Source organism: Podarcis filfolensis, assembly GCF_964270895.1.
Source record: "Podarcis filfolensis genome assembly, chromosome: 12".
Lineage (NCBI taxonomy): Eukaryota > Metazoa > Chordata > Lepidosauria > Squamata > Lacertidae > Podarcis > Podarcis filfolensis.
Genome location: NC_139614.1, coordinates 29874558 through 29901443, shown reverse-complemented (window position 1 = coordinate 29901443; position 26886 = coordinate 29874558). Strand labels below are relative to the sequence as shown.

At 40.1% G+C, this 26886-nt stretch overlaps 1 protein-coding gene across 3 annotated transcripts in view; it reads left to right on the top strand.

The window, feature by feature from the left end:
- Positions 1 to 215: 215 nt before the first annotated feature.
- GLCCI1 (glucocorticoid induced 1) overlaps positions 216 to 26886 on the top strand; it is a 41435-nt gene continuing 14764 nt past the window's right edge. Inside the window, exons 1-6 of one of the 3 annotated variants that reach the window (XM_083578657.1) lie at positions 216 to 306; positions 589 to 1203; positions 12562 to 12713; positions 22897 to 22983; positions 24501 to 24614; positions 26048 to 26200. In XM_083578657.1, coding sequence (XP_083434783.1) covers positions 654 to 1203; positions 12562 to 12713; positions 22897 to 22983; positions 24501 to 24614; positions 26048 to 26200 — 1056 coding nt within the window. In that variant the 5' untranslated portion in view covers positions 216 to 306; positions 589 to 653. Of the gene's footprint in view, positions 1204 to 12561; positions 12714 to 22896; positions 22984 to 24500; positions 24615 to 26047; positions 26201 to 26886 lie in introns of all 3 variants that reach the window. The other 2 variants (XM_083578658.1, XM_083578659.1) reach the window with 2 other exon arrangements.

Below are 26886 nucleotides of genomic sequence, written 5' to 3'. Positions count from 1 at the left end.
ACTTCCACTTTCCCACCTCGGACTCCCCCCTCCCCGCCCCCCACCACCTACAAACCTCCCTCCTCCGCACAAAGCGGCTCCAAACTACCAACCCCTTCCTTTTTCTTGCCCTTCCCCTCCTCCAGGTAAAGCAGAGGCCGGCGATTGGGCAGACGCGCCGCCCGTTCCCGGGCCGCGTCCAATCCGGCTCGAGCTAACGGAGGCAGGGCGCCCAATGGGCGCGAGGCCTGACGCCCCTCGCCCGCCACAGACGGGGCGGCGGAGCCTGCGGAGTGCCATTCGGAGGGAGGGCGGCGGAGCAGGAGGGTAGGTTGGCAGGGCTGGCTGGCTGCAGGTGCGGTAGCGCCGCCTCCCCCCCCCCCCGACCCCCGAAACTCGCGGCTAGGTAGGAGCGCGAGCCTTAAGCAACCCCCGCTCCCACCACACCACCCCAGCTGTGCCTCCTCAGCGGCCGGCGCCGTGTGGACAATGTGAGCCGCGAGGAGCCGAGCTGCCGACGAGGGCAGCCATGGCCACAGCTGGGCGGTAGAACTTGCCTCACTCGGGATCCCCGGTCGCCTTCCCATCCCCCCTTTTTTTCCTTCCAAGGGGAAAGAGCCTCGAGGGGGGGAGGAAAACCCCGCCTCGTTCCTGTGGCCCTCGGAGCCGCCGCCATGTCCAGCTCCTCCTCGCAGACCCCTCCTCACCACCCGCCCGCGCAGAGGATGCGCCGCGGGGCCGCCGGGTCCCCCACCAGCGGCGGCGCCGGAGCCTCCTCAGTCGGTAGTAGCGGGGCCGGAGCAGCAGCAGCAGCAGCAGGAGGAGGAAGCGGCGGTAGCGGCGCCCCCGGTGGCAGCTCGGGGACTAGCCGGCTGCTCCAGCCTATCCGCGCCACCGTCCCTTACCAGCTCCTCAGGGGCAACCAGCACAGCCCCACTCGCTCTCCCGCCGCCTCAGCCTCGGTGGGGAGCAACACCGGCCCCGGGGGGCCTCGCGGAGCAGCAGGAGGAGGAGGCGGCGGCAACAACGGCGGCAGCAGCCCGCCCCCGCCCAGCTCGACCCCTCCGTTGTCTCTCGCGGCTGCCGCCTCCCCGCCAGGAGCAGGCGGCGCGGCGGAGCCCGGGAGGGTGAAGGTGAGGCAGAGGCGCTCGCCCGACAGCAGCAGCGGCAGGCGGAGAAGCATCTCACCTGAGAGGAGGAGCCCCAGTTCGCCCATCTACAGAGGTAAGGGCACCTGTGGGGCTCTCACTTGGAATCCGTCTCTCCCCGCCACCCCCAAAAAACCCCATTTTCCACCTCAAAACTCCCCACGCAGCACTGTGGAGAAGACCCTCCTTGAGCCACCCCTCTAAAAAATAACAAACTCGACCCCGCGGTTCATGTTTCGGATTATGGCACCACCTCCCCGATCTAGCAGCGCATTTCTGTCAAGGGTTTGCTCGGAAGTATCTTCCCGTCTTTTCGGTGGGGGCCTCATGCCCAGGTAAGTGTGAATACGATCGCCAGCCCTAAAGAAGGCGAAGTGACTCAGCCCTTAAAAAAAACACAAACACCCAACACCACACCACCCTAAATGTTTAGACTCAAGGTCTCGAGCTTGAAACGGAGCAGTCTTGGTTAGTGACCCCTTTTAACACCCTGCATCTACTCTGCTATACTCCTTGCGGTTTAGGCTGCTGAAGTGCTATAAAATTCTCGCTTCAATCCTTTATCTATTGGTAAAGTGAGCCTTGTTGCATATCCTTAAAGGAGAGAGTGGAACTCCCAAGCTCTATTAATGCAGAGCTACTAAACTAGAAAGTAAGCTGGTGCGTTTTATGTGTGTGAATAGAATGCTTGGACTGGCTTGTGCGCTGAAGCAGAATTCTCAGTTTAATGAAGTATATTTTATCCACCTTTTTTTAAAGGGGTTAGAAGAGTGTTTTTCAACGCTTGCGTTGCAGCATGCTGTATCCATGCCTTGTATGGAAATTTTCATCTGGTTTAGTGCCTAAAGGCTGGGCTAATGTCTGATGGTTCCATATTGGCCAACTTACATTTAAATACTTCAATAGGTTATTGAAGCGTAAGTTCTGAGATGTCTGCCTTCAGGGAAGCCGAAGCACAAAGATATTAGCATTTTCTACCAAGACCATAAGATTTGCAAAACGGCAGTGTTTGTAAAAGTATTCCTGTACCCTTTTACCAGGAAGGTATTAAAAACACCTGACCTAAACAAGCACATGCTAGCAAAACTGCAGGTTCTAAATAGAATACAACACCCATGCCGCTCCTGCAATATTTCCAAGATATAAGATGCACAAATCTACTTACAAAGCTTTCGAAAACCCCTCTCCCTTAAATGCAACCCTTTGTAGAGCTAAAATTAAACCTTGTTGAACCCTGGAGGCAAGTAGAATGCACATTCTGTGGTATTCTTGTTAAAGAATATAATGTACTAGGAAAAATTCCCTCCAAACATATTTGAAAAAGTTTCTTTAAAAGGTGGCTCTGTCCACTCCCCTTAAGCAGTTGAATGAATCATATGAAATATACTGCTTATCCTTCTATAGCTATTGGGTAACCTGTATCTTTAAGCACATCTTTAATCATGCCAAGACTGTGTTTTGTTTCAGAAGCAAATTAGATACCCCTCTTGATATAGTATTGAATGCAGCAAGTTGGATGCATTATTGCCATGAATCCTTGCACTTAGTTGTGCAGTTATGGTTATTTGGATTGTACTAAATTCACTCCTCCAAAATGTTGCTTGTATTATATCAGCCTTAAAAACATTTACATCTAGATGAAATTTAATTTCCCCCCTCGCATTTCAAATTACATGTAAGTTATGCAACAGGCCTATGATCTTGATTCATTCTTATGGAAACCCTTATGGAATTAGTGTTTCTAAACCAAGTATTTTGTAAAAATGGAATTTAATCCATGTTATTTTGTCTAGAAAATGTAAGCTTTCTCCTTTTATGGGGACAAGACAAGTGCATACAATTCTAATTAAGCTAACTCAAACATTTCTGTTTGCTTGCTAAAATAAAACAAAACGGAAAACTGCTAACAAATACTGCATGTTTGAATCTGCATTTAAATGTGTTGTGTTTGTGAACAAATACTAAAAAGCTGATCATTCTTTTATCAAAGTATTTTAAAATAATACAGTCTCTTTTAATAGATGAATTATGTTGCTGCCTTACTTTCAATGATTCAGTCCTCTTAAATTATAACTGAATGACTTCATTAAACTTGTTTGAGCCTGCCTTAAGCCATCATAGCAGCATCCACTGTTTAATAGAGTTGTGAGAATACAATATATAACTATGCATTGACCGCAGTGAACTGTTAACCTGCATGTACCATAAGGAAATCCTCATTAGTTGAGCTGGCATTTCAAAGCAGGCACCCTCCAGTAAATCCCGAACAAATGAAAATATGTGCCCACGTACTGAATATTTGAATTCATTCATTTTATAATTTCTAGAAGGACAGCTATGTTAGCCTGTTGCGGCAAAAAACAAACAAACCAACCAAGCTATTGAGGCATCTAACTTTACTATGACGTAAGCTTTTATGGACCATAACCCACATTTGTATCTGATGTAGCAGGCAGTAGTCCACAAAAGATTTATGCCATAATCAGTTTCTTAGCCGTTAAAGTTCCACTAGATTTTGTTGCCTTTTAGGGTCTATGGCATCACTCATCTTATATAGCAGAACAAGCCTTATTTAATTCTGCAAGCTAATAAATAAAATATTTAGTTTTACTTTCAAATTCTTAGCCTGCAGAATCTGCCCCGTGGACTAGTTTCACCAGTTCTTGTGACTCTGGCCCATGTAGTATAGTTAGCATGGCAACCTGCATTATGGAATAACTTCAGAGAACTCGGTTGCTTTGTGAAAACTCCTTTGTAGCAGAATAAATCAATTTAGCTTCAATCATTAATTACTCTAATTATTCAGTTATTTATTTTAACAATTTTCAAAGAGCATGAAAGAATAATAAATATGTTTCATAGATACCATACTTTAGAATGTTTTAAGTCACACATAAATGTATCTTGTTTTCTCTTTGCATTAGTGTTTATACTGCAATGCATGGCTCTGGCTTTGCAAATGAGTTGCATTATTCAGTTTGTACTGGAGCCATTCTAGGATATATATATATATATATATATATATATATATATATATATATATATATATATTTGTATACATAGGTATGTCTTTCACTTTCTTACAGTGTAGATGTTTAAAGGACATTGCTCTGATTTAAGTTCTTTAAGTAAAAATGGAGCTGCCAGAGGTTCTTAAAAGAAATCTGCAAATGTGCTCTGGGTTGGAAGCTTGTACAGGTCAGGCAGCTGCCACTGCAGACGCTGACATCACTACTGCATGAATGAAAACAGCTTCCTCTGGGTTTTTTCCCCTTCCATCATCCTTCCCCCTTTTGCAGCTTAAGGATGATCTAAAATGTTGGTTTTAAAAAACCAAAACATTAATTCTGGTTTAAAATAGAATCAAGCCAGGCCAATCTTTAGAGCTGAAATTTGTAGAACAGGGTTGTTGTTTTTCTACAAAAATGCATTTTCTTTCTTTCTACATATTTATAATCTTCAGCAACGTACATTTTAAAACGTAATAGTCATTGCATGCTTTGGGTTTTGTGCATATTTATTTGGAGTACTACAGCATCTGATGTTTTACTAAAACTGACGTTTTGCAGTTTTTTCCCTTTCTATTACATTTAAAAAAACTGTTTCCTTGTTGCATTTTTGAAGATAAAAACAGATGTCTTACAACCATCCTGGGATATATTTGCATGAAGAGTGGTTTATAAATACGGTAAATAAGCAAGCATTTGTTTTACTGAGTGCCATGGTTATACAAAAAATGAATAATACATATGTGAATTAACCCAGTGCAAAAAGTTGTACTGGAAAATAGTGGTGACTGAACAGCATTTGGTTACTTGAATGCCACTGTGTTAAAATATTAGCTAACCAAATAAAACAGTCATAGTGTTTTATTTGGGAGAAATGCTTGCTGCTTTGTAATAAAACTAATGCATTTCAATTACATAATCCACATTTTACATTCTAATCCGGCCCTTTTTAAACTAATATAAATGTGAATTCACTTGTTAAAAAAAAATTTAAGCTGTCCTTCTGTGAATGCATGACTTCTAAATTTACTCCTGAAGGTTTCCGTTTACCAAATCAAGATAAAAATACGATAAATTAAGCATAGAGAGTACAATTTAAAATGTATAATCTCTGGCAAATTATTTGGATGAGACGTGGCTATTGTCTGTAATTTAAAATGGATGCAGATGTTTCCTTACAAGCCCCTAAAGGGTTATGGACAATGAATTTAATCTTTAAATGCTTTTGTTAACAAGTTCAAGTAGCCTTTGAATATATTCTGAGGCCTAGAGCTTGCTCCTTCCTCCCCCTACTGCTGAGAATAAATTATCTTGGGCTACATTGGCATAAATACAAGATAAAGTTAACTAGACCTGTTTTCTTAAAGGTGAAGGGCAGTTGACCTATGTCATAAATCATTGTGAAAACATAGCTCAAGTTCATGGCTTTCATGTTTGATTTGATTTATTTACTGGTTATACACATACAGTTGTTTCAAATAAGAGTACTAATGCATCAGGTGCTCCTGTTGGCATGCTCAGTGAACTTGTGCCTTGCACCATCACATACAAAGTTGTGTTTTTCTTCCATAGTGTGTAGAAAAATGTCATATATGAGATCTCACTACTCTCAAGAACTCCCCTTGGTGATGCCCTGGACACTTACCTGAAAAGCTAACTTTTTATGACTGCATTGTGATGGTGCATTAAACTAATATCAAGAATAAGATCTCACATGTTCAGAATGGTTTGTTGTGAAACAGGTTGCTTCTGGCCCAACCGTACGCATGTCCCCCCAAAACATTTGCTCTCTGGCTCATCTTTGGTGGAAATTAGATACCAGAATCAGGACCTTCTTGCTGGTGGCACTGCAAATACAGGACGCTTTCTCAAAAGTTCAACAAGCTTCCTGTTTTAGACAGATATTGAAAAACCTTATTTAGGAAGACATTTTATTATTGTGTTTTCACTACTGTTGTTGTGGATAATGTGCTCGTTTATCATCTTCTTTCTGAATGACATTGTTTGTATTTCGTAAGTAACAATGGTATGTAGTTGCTTAGCAGATTGTAGCTCTCAGAATCCTGGCTTCTGTGAAAGCGTGGAACCAAAACAGACATTATGGTGGCTATGAGTAAAGTACTTTGTGAAAATTCCATGCGTCCACCAGCATATGTTACATGCTTCATGTCAACGCCTTTATATGTAGAATTTGTGCCTGTTCTGACATCAGATAGACAACATGTTGATGTATGCAAATGAGCACTCCACATGTCGCATAAATGCTTATACAAATAAGCATTTTATCTGTGGCTAAAAGATGTCCTTTTCAACATCTTAGTAAATTGTTAGAGTTGTCATCGTTCATTTAAGCTGCATCTTCTTTATGTAGAGCAACTTTCTGAATTATTTTGGTCATGTTATTGGGTGTGTATGAAAGCAGAGATTAGCGCCACACCTCATAGTCAAATTTGACTGGACGTAACTGTCCAGAGGTCCTTTACCTTTTTTACCTTTATGCTAAAAGTATCTTGGATAAAAACTTTTAAAAGCATATGTCTGAATTAGAATAATAAACTAAAAACCCTAAAGAGGACACAAAGCATGCTGAGCATATTCAATGTTCTCTAGGAGGTGTTGAATACAAGAAGCATCAAGGAGATGAGAAATTGGGACATACTCAGACCAAAAAGCTTAAGCTCTCATAATTTGTGTCCTCTTCTCTCTCCTCTCCACCCTGCCTCACTCCACCCAGAGCACTGCAAGTGTCAGCAAACTTTTTCAGCAGGGGGCCGGTCCACTGTCCCTCAGACCTTGTGGGGGGCGGGACTATATTTTGAAGAGAGAAAAAGTGAATGAATTCCTATGCCCCACAAATAACCCAGAGATGCATTTTTAAATAGAGCACACATTCTACTCATGTAAAAACACCAGGCAGGCCCCCAAAATAACCCAGAGATGCATTTTAATAATAATAATATAATAATAAAATAATAATAATTTATTATTTATACCCCGCCCATCTGGCTGGGCCTCCCCAGCCACTCTGGGCGGCTTCCATAGAAACCAAAAATACAGTAAAATATCACACGTTAAAAACTTCCCTGAACCGGGCTGCCTTAAGATGTCTTCTGAATGTCAGGTAGTTGTTTATCGCTTTGACATCTGCTGGAAGGGCGTTCCACAGGGCGGGCGCCACTACCGAGAAGGCCCTCTGCCTGGTTCCCTGTAGCTTTGCTTCTCGCAATGAGGGAACCGCCAGAAGGCCCTCGGCGCTGGACCTCAGCGTCCGGGCAGAATGATGGGGGTGGAGACGCTCCTTTAGGTATACTGGACCGAGGCCGTTTAGGGCTTTAAAGGTCAGCACCAACACTTTGAATTGTGCTCGGAAACGTACTGGGAGCCAATTTTAAATGAAAGGACACATTCTACACATGTAAAAAAACGCTGATTCCCTGACTGTCCGTGGGCCAGATTTAGAAGGCGATTGGGCCAGATCTGGCCCTCAGGCCTTAGTTTGCCTACCCATAGCTTAAGGGATTTCTCTCCAATTATTCAGTGTGCCATGAGGTTCCTACCCTTGAGGCTAAACCTTCCCACACCCAGACTCTATATGTTAAGGCAGGGAGATGCAAACATTCTATCTATGCTATATAGCTAGATAGATAGGGATAGATTAGCAGTTTAAGTTCAGTTATTACTATTTCCTTGTATCAGAGTTCTCAAGGCAGTTTTCTGTTCACTTCCCCCTCCTCAGGACAATTGCTAAACAGCTGAGGTTCCGCTTCAGTGACCAAGAAGCTACCATAAAGTATCAGAGTTTAGAAATCTTGTGCTGTTGCTGTTGTGGTGGAATTTCCCAGTTGCTTATTCCATCCCTTTAATTCATTGAAGGCCTTCAACTGGTATTCTGATTTGCCAGTGTGCAAAATAAAATAAAATGTGGGATTGCTACTTAGGGTGCAGCAGCTTAAATCTTTATTTGTAATTTATCTAGATAAACATCTATATAAAAAAATTATTTCATAAGTAACAATGATATGTAGTTGCTTAGCAGAGTGTACAAAATACTTTCCATCTTCTTAAAATGACAGTTTTGCAAATAATTTAACTTGGATTTTTGAAGTTTTGCAAATAATTTAACTTGGATTTTTGAAGTTTAAAACTTTCAAGTTGTTACATATCTGTGTACAACTGTAAAATACTGTCAGGAACCCAGACTAGTACAGTTTACTAAGTTCTTCCTATAACTGAGATGAAGCTTACTTTTCTTTTTTAAGTTCAAATGAGTGGTTTTAAGCTATTAAGGTACTGAAGTCTATTTTAGCTCCAGAGAGAAAATACATTAAATAAAAGTTGAGCTTAATTGTGTATTCTACAAAAAGTGTAATGTTCTTGAATATGATCTGGTTTGGGCTGTAATCCAAGCATTCATTAGCAGTCATGGGGTCATGTAATCTTATCTTCACCAATAGTTGCTCAGTAGTCGAAATCTTTCCTAGTTTTGTTTGCTCTTTTTTTAAAAAAAGGCAAGAGTGCCAGCTACATGACCCCAGTAAAGTCTGGAAAACTTATGTGTTCAGTACTTTAGCTGTATATGGGAATTCTGGTTTCAAGAGTCAGTAGCAAACATGACAATGTTCTGTAAATATCACTTATAGCTTAGTACATAAACATACAAAAAAGTACAAAAAAATTAAATGGAAATCAGTTGAAAATAGTGTTAGAGATAAAACTGCAAGCTACTGCATCTAAAGATCTCGAACATGTATTTGTTCTTGCCCTTTGGGGAAATATTGTGGGGGGGTGGAGGAGAAGGAAGAATTTTAAAAAGAAAATCCAACGTTGTAGTATACAAAGGAAGGTTTTATTTTTTGGACTTAAAATTATATGTAGACGTTTGAAGAAACTTGTCTTTTTGAGCTTGGGAAATAAATCCTGCCAGAATGTAAATGAAGGAGCAGTAATACATTTGGATGTTACATATATCACAGCTGGAGATCTGCAACAAAATGGTGCAGCGTATCCATGACTTCTTAAAAAGAGCACTGCTGTTCAGGTTTCAGCTATCCTAGAACAGAGTTCACAAGGGAGATTTCAGGAGCAGCCTCCAAGCCTCCTGAAACCTTTGCTGGCTGTATTATATGGCACTAAAGGACATTGTGTGTGCATGCACACTAATAAGGGGTGCAGAGTAGAGGGAGGGAAAAGACTAGTGGAAAAGGGAGGTGTGCTTTGCTTCTTTTCTCCCTTGAAAGCTCATATTTTACTCATCATGGCATATCTGTCTTATCGAGGGGCTCAAACTATAGTTTGCCTTTCTGTGATGTGCAGTCTAGGGCAGTAAACTTTGCTTTTTATTTATGTGCCACTTTATATTAAAAATCTAAAGCAGCATACAACATAAAATTATAAAAAAACAGGAAATTGTTTATATTGAACCGTATTTATTTTATGTCCTGTTCCATATCAGTAAAGAATATATATTCAAAAATAGTAATGTTACTGGAATTTATGTCCAAAAGAACCATAGCTTCTTATTTTGAACTTTTGTTTTAGCTTCATAATAGCATTACAGAAGACACTTGAAAGCATGACAGCAGAATAGGTATTAACTGGCACCTAAGGGGAAATGGGGAAACAGTTTGACTTTTGCAGTTTTGTTGCCCCCTTTGAAAAGCCTTTCTTTCCAGTGGCCATTCAAATAACATTCATATTTGTTTGTATTGTCTTTAAACATTCATCAGTTTTCACTTGATGCAGAAAATGAAGGAATCTGTGGCAAGAGACAAGCAGGAGGTATTTTGATTGCTTGTCTAAAAGACTTGCAACTTCATTGCAGGAGCAATATGTTTCACACTAACGATTTGAACCAAATACAGTAAAGTGGCTGTATATTCTGTAACTTCTGAAAGCACTTTTACCAACATTGAATCATAATAGTGTAGCTTAAATACCTTATTTAGTAATCTAGTAACAATGCTACCATTGCTAACATTAATACTTTTGAAGCTCGAGTTTAGAAATCCTGTAGTGTATTTGACATTTAAAAAATACTTAGGAAAGGTTATCATGCTCTTTCATTTTGAAAAAAAAATCATTGAAATCACCGTATTGATTCTTTCTACCTTGGTTCATAAAAGCTAGTAGAGGAGGTATGAGTGGTTGGGTGCAGTTTATTTGCCTGGCTGAAAGTGTCCTCTTCTAAAGAAACCCACGCTGGACCCATTGGCTTTTAATGATTATCATGTAGTCACAAATACCCTCTTTAGGGCAAAGGAGTTGAGAGAAGGTGTTGGCGCAAGTGCAGTCTCTTGGAAGAGACTGATTATCTAGGCCCAGTTTTGGAACAGAACTGAGTTTGACTTTGGATTTCCTAGTGGATTCCCTTTCTTGGGACAGAGGAGTGCAACCCTATTACTATTTCTTGATCTCTCAGCAGCTTCTGATGGCATCAACTAGGTGTCCTTCTGGACTGCCTCCAAGGAAAGGATATTGAGGGCCGTTGTTTTACAGTGGTTCCAGTCTTACCTACAAGGTTGGTTATGAAGGATAGAATTAGGGGAGTGCCTTTCGGCTCTCTGGCACTTGTTTAATAGGGTGCCACAGGGCGCTATATTATCCCTGATGCTATTAAACATACGAAGCTGTTGGGCATAGTTGTTAAGAGGTTGGGAGCCGGGTGTCACCTATATGCCAATAACAACCATCTTGTGTTTCTCTATAATGTCTGAGTCAGGTGAGGTTGTGCAAAGCATGGACTGGTACCTGAATGCTGTGGTGGGCTAGATGAGGGCCAGTAAATTGAGTTGAAATCCTGGCCAGGTGGAAACATGGCTGATGAGTGGTTTCTGTGTCTGAGATATAGACCATTTGCCTGTTCTTGCACTCCATCTGAGCAGGCATGCAGTCTGGAGGTATTCCTGGACCCAGCTTTGTCCCTTGAGACTCAGGTTGCCTCAGTAACTAGGAATGCCTTCCACCAGCTTCAGCATATGCATTAGCTGTGACTGTTCCTGAATCAGGATAGCTTGGTTATGGTGGTTCAAGCACTGATAACTGAGGACAGACTACTATAATACACTCTATGTGGGGCTGCCCTTGGAGCAGGTTTGGAAGCAGTAGCTGACAGAATTCTGCAGCCGGGTTGTTACTGGGCATGCTACCTTGCATCTATGTGGGAGCTGCACTGGCAGTCACTATGCTACCAAGTTATTTTTAGTATCCCATTATTATATACAGCTCTAAGCAATCTTGGACGTTGTGTTTAAAATATGGCCTTATTCCTTACTCCCCTGCCTGATCTTTGTAATTTGCCACAGAGGCATGTCTGACGGTGCCTGGCAGTGCTAGACTGTCCTCAGCAAGAAATTGTGCATTATGTGTGAGTTAAGGAATTCTGTACCTAATGAAATCAAGTTGGCGTTGTCTGTAATGAGCTCCAAGTGCCAGCTTAAAGACTTTGTTATTTTAGCAAGTGTTAGAGAAATAATTTATTGTTTTCGTTATCTCATTAGAACATCTATTTTTGTATTTCAGATTCTTTTATATATGTTGATTTTTACTGATGTTTTGGTTTTAATTGAGATTCTGTATACCACGTGGGTATCTTTTTATGAATTTGCAGTATAGAAATGAATTATTCATAACTTTGGAGGTAGAAAGTTGCAGGTTCTCCAAATGATCTAGCTTCCCCCTCCCTTCCTGCTATTTGATAGTACATAGTTCAGGACATGGAGATGGGACTTCATGGGATACATTGTCCCCATAATCGGATGTTACATTCAAGTCGTCATTGTCACATGAGGCTCAGAATCTGTTAAGAAAATGCAAGGTAAAACAATGAGAAGTGATCTAACTGGAATAGTGTAGCTTCCACAGCTCTAATTGTATTTTCTTAATATAATAACGCTTTGTCTAGCACTCTGTGTCTGCACATACAATGAAATAAACTCTTACAGTGCAACCCTAACCATGTCCTATTCAGTGGGGCTTAACTTCTAAGAAGGTGAAATTAGGTTTTCAGCCTTACCTATTACAAATGTATCATAAAAAATATTAGTCTTAAAGGTGTGGCCTTCCAGTGTATTCCCCATAAGGTTTTTTTTTTTTTTTGCCATAAGTTTTCAAAATGCAGAATATCAAGCCTTGAATTTATATATGGTGGGATTGAAAGATGGAAGAATAAGTGAGAGAAAATCTTACAAATACTCTTTCCTGAGTTTACCTTCAGTGTAGTCTGGTTGTAACAGTTGTGCATATTCCCTCTAGTTACAGAATACTTGGCATTGATCACATGTACCTCAACTGTTGAGAGGGTTTTTTTGTACTTAAGGCAAATATTTTCAGTTTTAAAAGGCCTTTTGTGCAAGTTGCCACACTAAAAACAGATGTGAATAGCTAAAAACACCATATTAACTGTTGCATATAACATGTTTCTGTTTCAGTGGACAGGCCAAAAGCCCAGCAAATTAGAACTTCTAGCACCATAAGACGTACCTCTTCTTTGGACACAATAACGGGACCTTACCTCACAGGACAGTGGCCACGAGATCCCCACATACACTATCCTTCATGCATGAAGGATAAATCCACTCAGGTATGTTTGAGAAGCCAATCATTGCTATTTACTTAACTGTTGTGTGTCATTCATTCCAAATAATATGTGAAATACATAGCAGTTCTAGTACCTAAAAACACCGTGGATGAGTTGGTTGAGGATAGGTAAGAGAAGAAGCAAAACAGAAGCCGAGGGAACATACTCTCCTTCATATTGTAATATTCCCTAATAGAAACATCTCTCTAGTTCACTCTTGCCTCCACTTCACGCACCCCTGCCATGTTCAACTTCTCTTTTCCTTATTACCCAACAGTCCAGGCTTAGGTTGGGAATTCCTCAAGGCAGGGATCTGTCTTTTATTTTAGGGTCCATTTGGAAAGGTCATAAGGTTCTGAGCAGCCATGTGCAAGATGGTATTTTCCTTCTACTACAGAAAAGCTAGGGCATTTGGCCTATTTAGCTTATACATCACTGGTGAGCTCTGATATACAGAATACCATCTGCATGTTATTTGCGAGGGGTTGTGGCTTCTGAAATAATTTCAGGTTTGCCTTATGGCCATGGGGTCTTCTTGCTTGGAGCAGGACAGCTTTATTAATGAAGCTTTTTAAATTTGAAGCACGAGTAGGTTAGGTATACAGGAGGGATTCAGAACCTTATATTTAGTCTTCTTTTCAAATACTATGGAAATGTGAAAGTCCAAAAATCAGCTGTCACTAATGTGCATCCATTCTAGAGGCCCACCTGTACATTTCCTGTCTCCTGTTCCAGTTTGAATTTTCTTTTCTTTTTTCTTCTTATTCTGCTTTTTATGGGCTTGCAGTACCTCTAGAAATCGGCACTGGGATGAGATAGGTGTTTCAGCCTGCTCTTTCAGAAAATGAGCTTTGTTCCCTAGCATTGACTCTTCCTTGCTTCAGATGTTGAGTCTAATATCTGGACAGGCTGGCTCTTTTAGTGTGACTTTGAACTGAAGTGTTTAATTGAAAACAAACCCCTGGACCAAGTAAGTCCCAGGGAAAAGAACAGCTGCTGGTTATCAATTTGACAAGATGGAGGCACCATAGGTGAGAAGTTCCCATGTTCAGGTTAGTTTCCTGATCTAGATAGAGTTGCACGCATTTAGAAGGAGGAGCTCTGTAATCTGAGAGTACTCCTGGATCCATCCTTGTCACTAGAGGCCCAGATGTTATCAGTAGCCAAGAGTGCCTTTTTCCAGCTAGGGCTACAGTTGTTCATGAATCGATAATGTTTAGACTTGATTATTGTATTATTTATTTATTTATTTATTTATGTAGTGCATCTACACTACTAACTGTTCCTGCTCCGTGATTACAGTCATGGGATTGTTGTCTTTCACATGACGGTATATGTTTTGACTCCACAGAGTGAGAAGTGATGGAGACAGGATGTTTCTGTTACTGTGTTCCGTGAAGTGGGACTATTGTCCTTTGTTCTTTTTCTCTTTGCTGTCTGATGCTAGAGAGAGAGGAAGCCATGTTGCAGTGCTCCACGTGTGTTTATATGTAAATAATGTAGATTAGCCAAAATGCTGAGTTGCCGAGGTCTGTCACGCAAGGTGCGAAGACTCTGCGGATCCCTAAATGTGCCAGTGTCTGTTGGCATCGGTCGCTGTGATGTTCAGGCAGAAGAAAGCTTTGAAGTTCCTGAATGATCGACCAGGAAGGAGGGAACATGCCAGTCGGGCATGTGTCTCTGCCAGGGTCCTACTTGAGTGTAGGACGAGCTCCTGACACGATCAGCAGCATGTAACACCTACTCTGCACAGGGATCTGCACTGACTGCCAACATGCTACTGGGTCAGATTTAAGGTTTTCATATTGGTCTTCAAAAGAACTTGGGATCAGAGTACCTGAGAGAGTGTCTTACCTTCCTACATACTAGTACAGCCATGGGGTATGCACTTCTTGCAGTGCCTCATGCCTCTGAGGTCTGCCGCATGGTGACAAACAACTGGGGGAAACCCAACCAGAAGGGTGGGGTATAAATTATTATTATTATTATTATTATTATTATTATTATTATTATTATTATTATTATTATTGATAATGGAGTCGTTCCACTGTTGTAGGAATTCCCTTCCAGTGGATATCAGACAGGCACTGGCTATCTTGGCATTTCAGTGCCTTTTAATGGCGTTTTTATTCCAACATGCCTTCCCAGAAGGATTTTCTTGGCCTGGTCCCTGTTGATTTTTGACAGTATAATGCTATTTTATTCTGTCTTGTACTTTGCTTTAAGGTTCTTTTGAATATAAAGCAATTAAGATAATGCCTTTTTCTCTTCCCTCAGATCTGTAGTCAGCTTTCCATACCCTGTAGCAGTGTATATGATTCTTCTGTACTTTTCCTGTGTGTTATGAATGGGAAAAACAGAGTACAGGGTTATGATATCTTAGCTAAGATGGGAAGTTGCTAAGCCCTTTTTACCACCCTGCTTAATACCTTGCTGGAAAGCTGGAATTTCCCCTTAAATACAGGAAAGTTAAAGGCAGCCTGATCTTCTAATCTGGTGTTGAGTTGTTCTTGAATCCCCATATTAAACACATATATTTGGCAGCACCTGGTGGTTAAATAACTGCAGCTTTAGCATGCTAACTAGGATAATGAGACACCCAAGCTTTGAAACTCCCTTCCAGGGGGTGTTCAATCTGCCATTAGAGTAGAAATTGTCACTGAATATATTTTTATTTGTCCAGTCATTCAGATGATTAGGTGTGGTCCCCTTGCTGCAGATTTTGCTGTTTTATATTGATATTTTATGGTTTTGATTATTTTATCACTGTATGGTTTAATTTTTAGTGTTAGCTGCTATGTGCTCCTGATTGGAGGAAAGGTGGAGTATAAAAATAGTGAGTGGTATTCAACTCAATTGCTCCATCAGTGCAAGGACATTTAGCTGTGCAGTGGAACTTCCTCTCCCACACTCAGGTGCCCCGCCCCCTAAATCAGTTTTGGTAGTTGCCTCAACTCTTCAAAGCTGACTTGGGGAGGGTGCACATGGGGTGGGGAACCTGAACTGTGTAAACTTATATCTTGCGCTTACAGAAAGAGTGCATTGGGTACCACACAATGAATGAATGATAATAATAAAAATACCTTGCTGAGTGTGATACTCCAGGTGAACAGTACTGTTAGTTTGTAGAAGGTGAATAATTTTTTTATCTCTATGATTATTCCAAATTAATCAGTGGAACAGATGCCCTCCTTTGGATTGCATAGAACAGATTTGAAGAAAGATGTGAAAGGACTTTTGGAGTTGAGATTTAAATTTTCAACTTCAGTTCTGTCACTGGTGAATTGTCATAGTAATTCTAATATTGTAATTGCATTGTATCTGTTTTGCAAACTGGAGGTACTGTCGTTCTCTGTCTGTTAAATGGCCTAGCAAGACCTCAACATGTACAGTTGATTACCTCAAATTCTATTGATTTAACTTGGAGCTTTAGGGAACATGGTCACTTTGACCCATTTTTCATTTTGTTGGAGTCTTTCACGCTGTCCTTATTAATGCATTGGTCTGACTCTACATCAAGATCTGGCTATTGATTGACATAATAGTAGCTGGGAGTATTGGAAATACTGAGAGCCATTCAGCAGTAATGGAATGGTTAGACTTGCTGGATGTATGGTTTTAGGCACTATTATGTAAGAGGAATACAATCAATTATTACCTACTTGGGGTGAAATCATGTTTTCCTTTAACTACTGGTTAGCTTAGTTTAAAAGTATATCTGGGTTATAATTACTACATTACTACTGAAAAACATGGTGAGCTGGTTCAGTTCTGAGTGTCAGTTCAGAGTATGGAGGAAGGCCATAACCCAAGCAGTGGGACACATGCTCTGAATGCAAAAAGTTCTAGGTTTAGTCTATTGACGTCTCTAGTTAAAAGGATTGAGTAGAAAGGGATAGAAAAACCTTTGTCAGAGTCCCTAGAGCAGGAATGACCAATGTGGCGCCTTCCAGATGATGTTGGGCTGTAGCTCTCATCATTGAACATTGGCTGTGTTGGCTGAGGCTAATGGGAGTTGGTCCATATCATGAGACCACTACATTGGCTACCTGTATCCTAGAGCTAGAGCATGGTGCCCTCCAGACATTGTTGGACTCACAATGCAATCACCCCCAGCAAGCATGTCCAGTGGTTGGGGATGATGGGAATTGTAGTCCAGCAACATCTGGTAAGTGTCACATTAGCTGCATACATCTGTTACAGAGGGCTGCTGTGAATCAGAGTATACAATTCTGGGATAGATGGGCAAACGGTCTGACCTGGTTTTTATTAATTTTTATTCTTAAAAAGTTTGCAAATTGCTTGAAAGGTAAAAACAAAATAAAATCCTCTTAAGGTGGCTTTTAAAACAAAACCAGTAGTCACAGATCTCAAACCATTAATAAAAGGCAGCATCAGGAACAGCACCCATCCATGGGCAGCTTCCTATGTAGCTGAATAATTTTCATTTTTAAAAAATACTGGGCATGGTACCCCTTAAGGTCTTAGTCTCAGCACTTTCTTTTTAAATTACACACAAAAATCTTCATGGGCTCTTGTGTTCTGTTGGTGATTCACAATTTTTAGATTCTCTAAAAATTGGATTCTCAATTTTGGATTCTCAACCAGGAACTATCCTAGCAGTAAGCAAAAGAGTATTGGCTGCCGCCTCAGGGGCCACATGCTAGTCCGTGTGGGGCACAGAGTGGCAGCCCCCCAGGTATATTCCTCTGTTGGAAAACAACTGTGTGTAACACAGTTTACTAGCCTGCTGCCCTTAAGGGCAGTTGAGGACACTGTCCTCTCATCAGTGTTTAAGTGAGATTAAATGGCTAGTTCAGTTGATTTCTGTATATTCTTCCCCTGCCTGTCTTGTCCTTCATTTCTGGTGGTAAAATGTATTGGGCCCAGCCGCTTCTCAACACTTTTGTTAGGGATGGATAAACTATATTAGACCAAAATCAGTTTATCTCAAGATCATAATTCTGTATGTAAGAAACCCATCCACTTCAAAATGATCATGATTGTTCTTGTGCCTTCCAACCACCTAATTAATGGCCAGTCCCAGCTAATCCTGTGTTAAAAATAGACAGAATATCATATATTTGGCCTGAGTTGAGTGAACTATGCAAGTTACTGTTTGATAAACCTTTGAACAAGGACATAAAACTGATCTGATGTTTTACCACGATTATGGACATCACTTTAGTACTACAACACTAAAATAACATGATGGAGACCAAATTAAAACTAACTGCTGTGGTATTTAATCTGTTTTAATGGACAAAATAGGCTCACAAGACTTAGAAAAATTAAACTGCAGTTCAAAATTGTCTGTTTTCAAAGCAGTTAAATCATTTTGTTCTCAAATGACCAAATCCAAAGTGTAGAATTTGGCACCTCTTAGCGATTTCTTATTTTGAAAGCAAATAAAGTGCTTTTCATTCTTCAGACTTTATATCCAGATGGTAACCTGCAACCCAGATATGACTTGCAGCGTGATCTTATCTAGTGCCTGAAGGTTGTCACAAATTTTAATTAAGGTGTACTAAAAATATTGCCTACAGAGTCACTTTCAGGGGAAAGAACATTTGTTTCCAAAAGTTGTATGCAAGTGAGATTTCATGCTTCATGTTGAGTTTTGGATGTAATTATATCTTACCACTAACTGCTTGGAGAAGGATTGGGGAAATATAATACTTAAACTTTTTATTGCTGTCATAATAAAACATATGCCAAAATAAATAAGTTGGTATTTTAGATGCATTTTAGGTGTATTTTTTTTTTTTTTTTGCTTTTTGAGTGTTTTACTACTTTAAAAAGTGCTTTTTAGGTACATTTTCATTGACTGCATATTGCCCAAGTATATTAGAAGTCTATACTGCTAAGTGACATCAATTTCTTAATGAGACTGTTTATTTATTATACTTAATATCCTATTGTTACATACCGTAAATGTACAGTGCATAACAATAAAATCACAATAGATAACTAATCCCTATAATAATCATCTCCTGCCAACCTAGCAGTTTGAAAGCACATCAAAGTGCAAGTAGATAGATAGGTACCACTCCGGCGAGAAGGTAAACGGTTTCCATGCGCTGCTCTGGTTCGCCAGAAGCGGCTTAGTCATGCTGGCCACATGACCCGGAAGCTCCCTCAGCCAATAAAGCGAGATGAGCACCGCAACCCCAGAGTCTGTCACGACTCGACCTAATGGTCAGGGGTCCATTTACCTTTATAATAATCATAAGCAATAAAACAATATAAAATCAAATAAGAGTTCATAAAGTAAAAAAAAAAGTCAGCCAATTAAATTAAAAACATTAGAAAAGAGCAAATCCACAAATGCTTATTGAGTACAGATTTTGGCTGTACTGCTGATCAGGTTGTACGGCGTGACAACATGCATGTATCACCTTTGGAAGTCCGACTGGCAAATAGCCTTGCAAGAGATAATTAGCCCTCAAAAAAATACTGTTCCATCTGATGTCCTATCTGTGTTTTAATACTTTATGACACAAATAGCATTATGAATGTGTTGGGAAAGCCATCTCCCTTTTGAGTGGCCAAAACTTTTCAATCTTCATTATTCACCTAGAGGCAACATTTAGTACTCCACAGGTGAGTGACTGAAGTAGCTTCTAAGAAAATGGAATGTGGACATTTATTCAGTACTGTTTATATTGTCCGTTTCCTCTATCATGAAACTTGGGGTGGTGCATCTGGGATTCCCAGGCAGCCTTCCATCCAGGCACTTTCCAGATCCAGGCCTGCTTAGCTTCAGCAGCGTGGTTTCATCATGCATCTTCATAACATGTCATTCAAACCTTCCATGTGTACAGTTTCTCTCCAAGTGGTGCAAGTAAAGACATGGGCTTTTTAAGTTTGTCCGTATGTACAAGTTTCAGCATTTTAAAGAATGTTGCAATTCATCTACAGTTGCAGATTTTTTACTACTTTGGAGATCGAAATCTTCAAAATTCTGTAGCCTTGACACGTGTATCAGGTAGCAGTCAATATGAATATATTGCAGAACCAGCATCTTAAATTATAATAATTGTTATTTTGGTTCTTAACAAAAAAAAGTGGATAAAAAAAATAGTTTTCAGCTCACTTGCACCTTATTTTATAAGAGAGAATGTTTAAAAAGCTACATTTCATGACTAGCACTCAATTATCGTGCATAGTGAAGGAGAACACGAGAAATTGTAGTAGAAGATAAAAGGACATCATGCATAAATTAGCTATTAATATTTTGAAAAAAAATACTTGCTTTTCGCATGCAACAAAACCGTGGCTTAGTGCAGGGTAGACTTTCACATGGAGAAGGGCTGAAGTCCTAGTTGCTCCTAAATATACAGTTGCAGGGTTATGTGCATGTACCTGCAATCTGCTGTGCACAAGTTGCTATCCATGAAACACTTGACAACTTTTTCATTTTCTCTTGTGTGGGCTTATGCACAATCATCAGCTACATTCCACTGTTTTCTGGACTGTGTAAAAAGTACGGGGCTAGAAGGTTGGAGTCATGGAACAGATCTGTGCCCATAGTACAGGTTGCGTCTTGAACAAAAGTCCACACTGATGAAAGGGATGGCATAGAAGGCCTTTCTGGCAGTTGTGCTGCCTTTTAAAGGTGCACAGTTAGTGCTTTGAAAACCAGAGAAGCCCAGTGAACAGTCATGAAATAGGGGGGGGGGGCTGTACACTGTACCAAAAGAGCTGCTGGTCCTCATTTTAATAGTTGCATGTTTCTTTCATATGTAGCTTTAAAAGTAAAGTATGTGGGTAGCATTTTTCCTCCTCATAATAGGTGTTGAGAAAATAGAATTTGGAGTTATTTATATGGCAAATGAGTAGAAGACTGAGGTAGTACTTGAGGTGGGGACGGAGATCTTCAAAGCTCTCAAATTTCAATTTTACAATCATAATTTGCTAAAATCAAATGAGTTGATGCAATTTTTTTTCTAGTTAATCGCTATGTTCGTTGAAAAGCCAGCCAGCAACTTGAGCTATGGCATTCCTAAATCTGAAAATTCAAATTTTCCACCTGCTTGTTAAAGCAATTTTGGGTCATGGTCCTTTTGACATGGTTGATTTTAAGGGGCTTTATTGGCAGTACTTTTCAGCTTCTGACACTTAAATGGGAAGACACTATAGCTCATTGAAAAAGCACGTCCTTTGCATGTTCAGTCCCTATCATCACCAGCTAAAAAGGTCAGATAGTGCTGTGGAATGTGAACTCCCTTTAACAGGAGAGTGAGTAAGCAAGCTCATGCAACATATTGCGTGTTTTGCCAGCTGGGGCAATAGCATTGTTATGGCTGCCTCTGGGCTGAGCTGCCTTTGTCTTGGTGTTTCTTTCACTGTCTGAAGGAAGCCAGATACTGCAGTGGCCATGCTGTTGCTGTGTTTCCTTCTACTACTGCCAGTCTGGGTGGAGTCTCTCTCATATGCACCACAATCACAGCTGAGGTCTGTGAATGTGCATCTGTCAGAAGAGAAGAGGAAGCTCAGAGAAGGTGATAAGAACCTTGCCCGGAGGCAACTTTTATGCCCCATTTTCAATCAGGGCAAGTATTTTATTACAAGCTTGCTCTGTGCATAGTCAAAAATTTCCAAGCACTTTCTGAATATTAAATACAAGTAAGGGTGAGAGAAGCCACTCTGCTGCGAAATGAATTATTGTGCCTGCAGATGAACATGTTAGTCCATTGTTGGGTCTGTGAAGCCACTGAAATGTTAGAATCTCTTATATGTGTCTTTAGAAATGTCTCCAATTCTTCTGCATGATTAAAATTTTAAATATATTACCCATTTACCATTTAACACAAATGACAAGTGGTGTAACCCATAGTATTACAGTATAGATAATCAGGTGTTAGTTTGATATCAAAAAGCTCAATGTAATCTGATGAGTGGTACTGAGTGAATAGGTTTTGCTTTAGGGATAGTTCTGAATAAGATATCTTACTTCCAGTTCTCCATTTTCTAAGTCAAAACTGCAAACCTGACTTCTCATTCCCACAGGCTGACATTTTGGCAAGTTTTACTTCAATATCTACTCCTTGTCCTTTTTCTTGAGCTAAATATTTATTTTCTTTATTTGTCTGGGAATCTGTATTTTGCAGTTGCACTAAAGCACTTCACTTGTGCACTTCTAAACAAGTGCTTCCTTTGTTTTGAAGCTTTTCACATCTGCTTCTGTTCATGTGGTTCAACTTGCCTTTGCAAGCCACATTTTCAATATAGCAGATGCAGTGTAAAGAAAGTGGGGGATGTGGCAGGAGCACAGCTTGCAAGTTGCCAAAATTACATGGTCTGTGTTATTGCTGTTTATAAGTTTTTAATTTAGTTCATGTTCTAAGCATGCATTTGTGACTTCAGTATGCAGTAATGAAATGTGCATTTATCTAAAACAGTGCTCTGTGGTGAAAATGTTATTAGCAACATATGAAGGAAATTCTCTTGCATGTTTTTTTGTAGAGAGGTATTGTGCCTAGAAATGACCAGTTGTCTGAGCTGTGAACCAGGAAGTCTTCTGGTTCAAATGTTACCTCTGCCACAAACTCACTTCGGCAAACTAAACCCCTTCTCCCCCAGTAACAGCATCCATCAGTAATAAAGGATATTAATCCTATTTTAGGGCTGATCTAAGGCAGAGGTCCCCAATCTTTACCCCTATAAGCACATTTGGATTTTTGAGCAAGGATTGTGAGGCACCACCCACTCTGGTCACTTCTCACCCCCACCTCCTAGAGTGAGAAAAACATGTACAAGTGCATGTACACGGACTTCACTTTTCCTAGGGATCTGAGCAAAACCCGGATCCAGTAGCATTAATCTGAGCCTTAAAAAGCACATAGACTAGAAAGAGGATGTGGGAAAGAGCATTACTCTTCTAGCTTCCTTCTTCAGCTCTGTCTACTGTTCAGGGTAGAAAAAGCTAATCACCCTCACCACCTGATGTTGAAGGGGGCAGTGGGGGGGGGGCAGAGCTCAGAGGCTTTGGGTGTGCCAGGGGCAGACCTCAAGGGCACCATTGCGCTCATGGGTGCCACATTGGCGACCCTGCTCTAAGAAGATACATATGTGAAATATACATATATGCAATATAACTGTTAAATGGTGTTCTAACATTATAAGATTAAAACAAGAACAAGTAATGGTGCCATATCATACTTGTTGGTTTTCGTTCGTTTAGACACCTAGCTGTTGGGCAGAAGAGGTATTAGAAAAGAGATCGCATCAGCGTTCAGCTTCATGGGGGAGCGCTGATCAACTAAAAGAAGTAAGTGTTTATAACAGTTTGACAAACAGGAGGCCCTTAAGTCTCACAGGTTCACTGGATGTAGTTTGTCCATGGTAGCACATTCATGTTCTTCTCCCTTTTACAAACTCCCGATTTAAGAGTTTCTTTAATGTGCGTGAATGGACAGAATGCATTGGGAAGTCAGTAGAGTACTCTCTGATAATATTGACATAAAGCTGTACTGCACTGTTTTACATTATTGTGTGCGTTGTTCCAAAGGTAGATAGATGCGTGATAAGGATCAAATCTGTCCCAGATTCAAAAATGTCCCTGCAGTGATGTTTGAAATATAACTTAGTATCCGTGACTCACATAGTCTTGTCATTATTTGGCCACAATTAACATGAAAGCCAATTAATACATTTGGGTATTATATGTTAAAATTGAAATAATCATATACTGTCTGTACCAGTAATTCTTATATGCTCAGTTGACACCATAGAAATGGCATACTGCATATTATTGTAGATATTGTTGCTTGTATCCAATGCAGCACTAAGTAAATGCCTCTTCAGTGCAAGTATTCCAGCTTGCTCAGTTGGACCCCCCTCCCCCGCAAGTCTCTGCTAAAATATGTTAAGAGGAGTAAAACGAACAAAATTAACACAGTGAAGAGCAAGAATAGGGTGGTGTTAAACACCTATGCACTGGGAACAATGCTAACATTCTTGATGGGTTTAAGGTTCAAACTGAAAATATATTCAAAAGATGCTAAAAGTGTGATTATTGCTTATAGGAGCAAGATCTTCCTAAATATAATATCACACATTCTTTACATGGCGAAATAAAATGTGCAGTTTATTTTTTTTTTTTAATATACGATGCCTTTTTGTGGCATCAAAGCCTAGCTGATTTTTTCTGGTTAGCTAACATTGCCACCTGGCTGTTTGTTTTAAGAGTAACTTTAGAAACCTATTTTAATTTACATATGCAAAAGAGCAGCAGCCAGCAGTTTTTTTCTGAGAAAGGTTGCATTCTAATCAATCCCATCATTATTAGGCTTTTGCATTGGAGGACATCCCTCAGTTGTATTTGGGAGTTCATCATAGACTCTATTAAAATCCACTGTTGTAAGTACAGTACACCATTCTGTCTTAGAAGGCATGTTCAGAGCTCTGTAAACAGGTCAGAATTAGTGTATCTTCTTTCCAAGGCAGATGTGTGAATTACAACATTATGTTTTTATGAACATTTAGATATGGTTGTGATTCTCAAATATACCTCTTTATCTTCTCAGAACAATCATAGAAAGCAACTCTTCATGTTAAGCTAATGGTTAATATTTGGAAGAGAGCATTCATATCAGGACAACTAAATTCTATGCAAGAAGCAGTAATCGTAACCCATGTTTATCTCTGAAGTGTGATATTGTAGTTTTGTAGTTAGTCTTATTTGTGTGGCAGGTGCCTTTCCTCCCCCTTTCAGCTAGACTCAAGATGTGCGCATTGTCAGTTACACGCCTTCTTTTATTTGATTTTGTCTCCTCTTCCTGCTAGATTGCCAAATTGAGACAGCAGCTCCAGCGCAGTAAACAGAGTAGTCGTCACAATAAAGAAAAAGAACGTCAGTCGCCTCTCCATGGCAACCATATAGCAATCAATCAGACTCAGGTAAGCAGACAACTGAGCTTGTTCAGGCAGCCTTCAGAATTAAAAGTGATCACCCTTTTCCACTTTTGAATTTCTGTCTACAGTTTAAAATGGATTCCATAGTTATGAATTATAAGGACGATTTTATACCAGTTTTAATTCATGCAGGAAAAATTAGTGACAGGTACTTTAACAAGCCTGGAAAAGTTGGGGAGAAATCTCCTGTTTAAAAATAATAAATTCGCAGCATTGAGTTGACCAGAAACAAGGGTTAGGTTTGATTCCTGACATCCAAATTACTCACTAAAGGCAGACAAGGAGTGCCATTTTCTCAGCAGCAACAACCATTTATATTATTTATAGTCACAGTTATTTGACCTTGCTGTCCTCCTGTGGACTTGTGATGTTTCAAAAATGCTAATATATCATCACCTGGTTATTCAGTCCTGCTGACCAAGGAGGTCCTGTTTATCTTTGTCATTTTATTCCCACTGAAGCAGGATACTTGAACCATCTTATTAGTCACAGCCACCTTGCTAGAAACTCTCGTTTTAAGGATTTAAAAAGTGTTTGCGCACCAAATGACTATATACAGCATTAACAAAGATTCAGCAATATTTTTAACCAGTTGTACCCTTTTTCAGTACTCATTATTCACATTTATCTGCAATCATTTTTAGAACAGGATATAAACCCTGTGCAGTGGTTCCCAAACATCCCCCTTCCCCATGGACCACTTGAAAATTGCTGGGGGGGTGGTCCTCAACAGTCCACTTCAGTATTTCTCTTCAGCACAGGCCCTAGGGCCTTGTTAACCAGTTCAGTAATCTGGTGCTGGTCAAAATGCCCTTATTTTCCATTGTCTGGAGGCGGGGGGTAGTAATTAACTGCAGGGTCAAGTACAGATAGTCTTGACTGGTGCACAACCATTCTGCAGACCACCTGAATGGAGCTCACAGACCACCAGTAATCAGTGAACCACAGTTTGAGAACCTCTGCTCTAACGAAGACTCCTGATAAGTACCATGTAACTCGCTAGAGGTCTGTATTTATTCAGCCCTTTCGGATGTGGGGTGAAAAATACCCATTACTACCATACACTCCCATACCTTTGGTGCGGTGGCTGCACATTTGGCTGTTAGCATATACCGCTGGATTTGTTTAATGTGTTTGGCTTTCTGATGTCATGGATGTCACAGTGTTCCTTGCAAGTATTATGTCCTTTTTCTTGATCCAGTACACTGATCACTTTGATAAGCCTAGTACTGAGCATGTAGAGCTCTATAAGAGTAGGGACGTAATCTTTTCTTCCTTTTCATCAGAAATCTAAGATGCATAGCTCTTCGGTTTAATATTTCTCTACCTTCAGATGAGTGCACAGCTCAAACTTTCACATCATAAATTCTCCTGCCATAAGTTTAAAGCTAAATTTGACATATCTTTTGTCTTTAAAGGCTTCTGTATCGAGATCAGTCCCTATGCCGCTCTCAAACATTTCAGTGCCAAAATCAGCTGTTTCGCGTGTGCCGTGCAATGTAGAAGGAATAAGTCCAGAACTAGAAAAGGTGTTCATCAAAGAGAACAGTGGAAAGGAAGAAATGTCCAAGGTAAGCTGATGCTAAGCATGGTTACTTTAAGCTGCATAATATAGAAATTGAATGTAGAAAGGTGTGAATCTGTGCAAAATGACTGAACTAATCTCTGAGAGCATAAATACTTTGCATGTATTCATATAAGCAACTAATATAGTTAGTTTCAGTTTTACAAAGAACCTGGTAGTGTAAGGTGGCAAAAACACACTAAATATATATACTACTGCATTTAACTACGATGATGGTGGTGGTAAAGTAATCCAGGCATCTTGTGTGATCGGTATTTTTAGAGGTTAGTGATTTGAATAAAACAGTGCAATAACTGATCTTAAAACACTCAGAGTGGTTACAATTTAACTAGGCTGAAATCTCCTAAATACTGCTTTTTACACCATTTCCCCACAATTTATATTACAGTGTCATTGTCACTGTGGCAATAATACCTCCCAAAATTAAAGTGAACAATAAAATGGACATACTTGTCCTCTTAACAATTTATTGCTGGCTGTTCAAGGTTTAGATCTCTGAGCTCATGAGCCCTTCTGCTCTGATCAAGCAGTACAATGAGGAGGAACTATGTTGATTTCATTAGGACTCCTCAAAGTTTTAAGTGATTTGCTGAATTTTTGCCAGGGCTTCTGATGAGACGCAATACTGAGCTGAAAAGAATCCCCTTTCCAAAGTTACAACTAGATCCAATA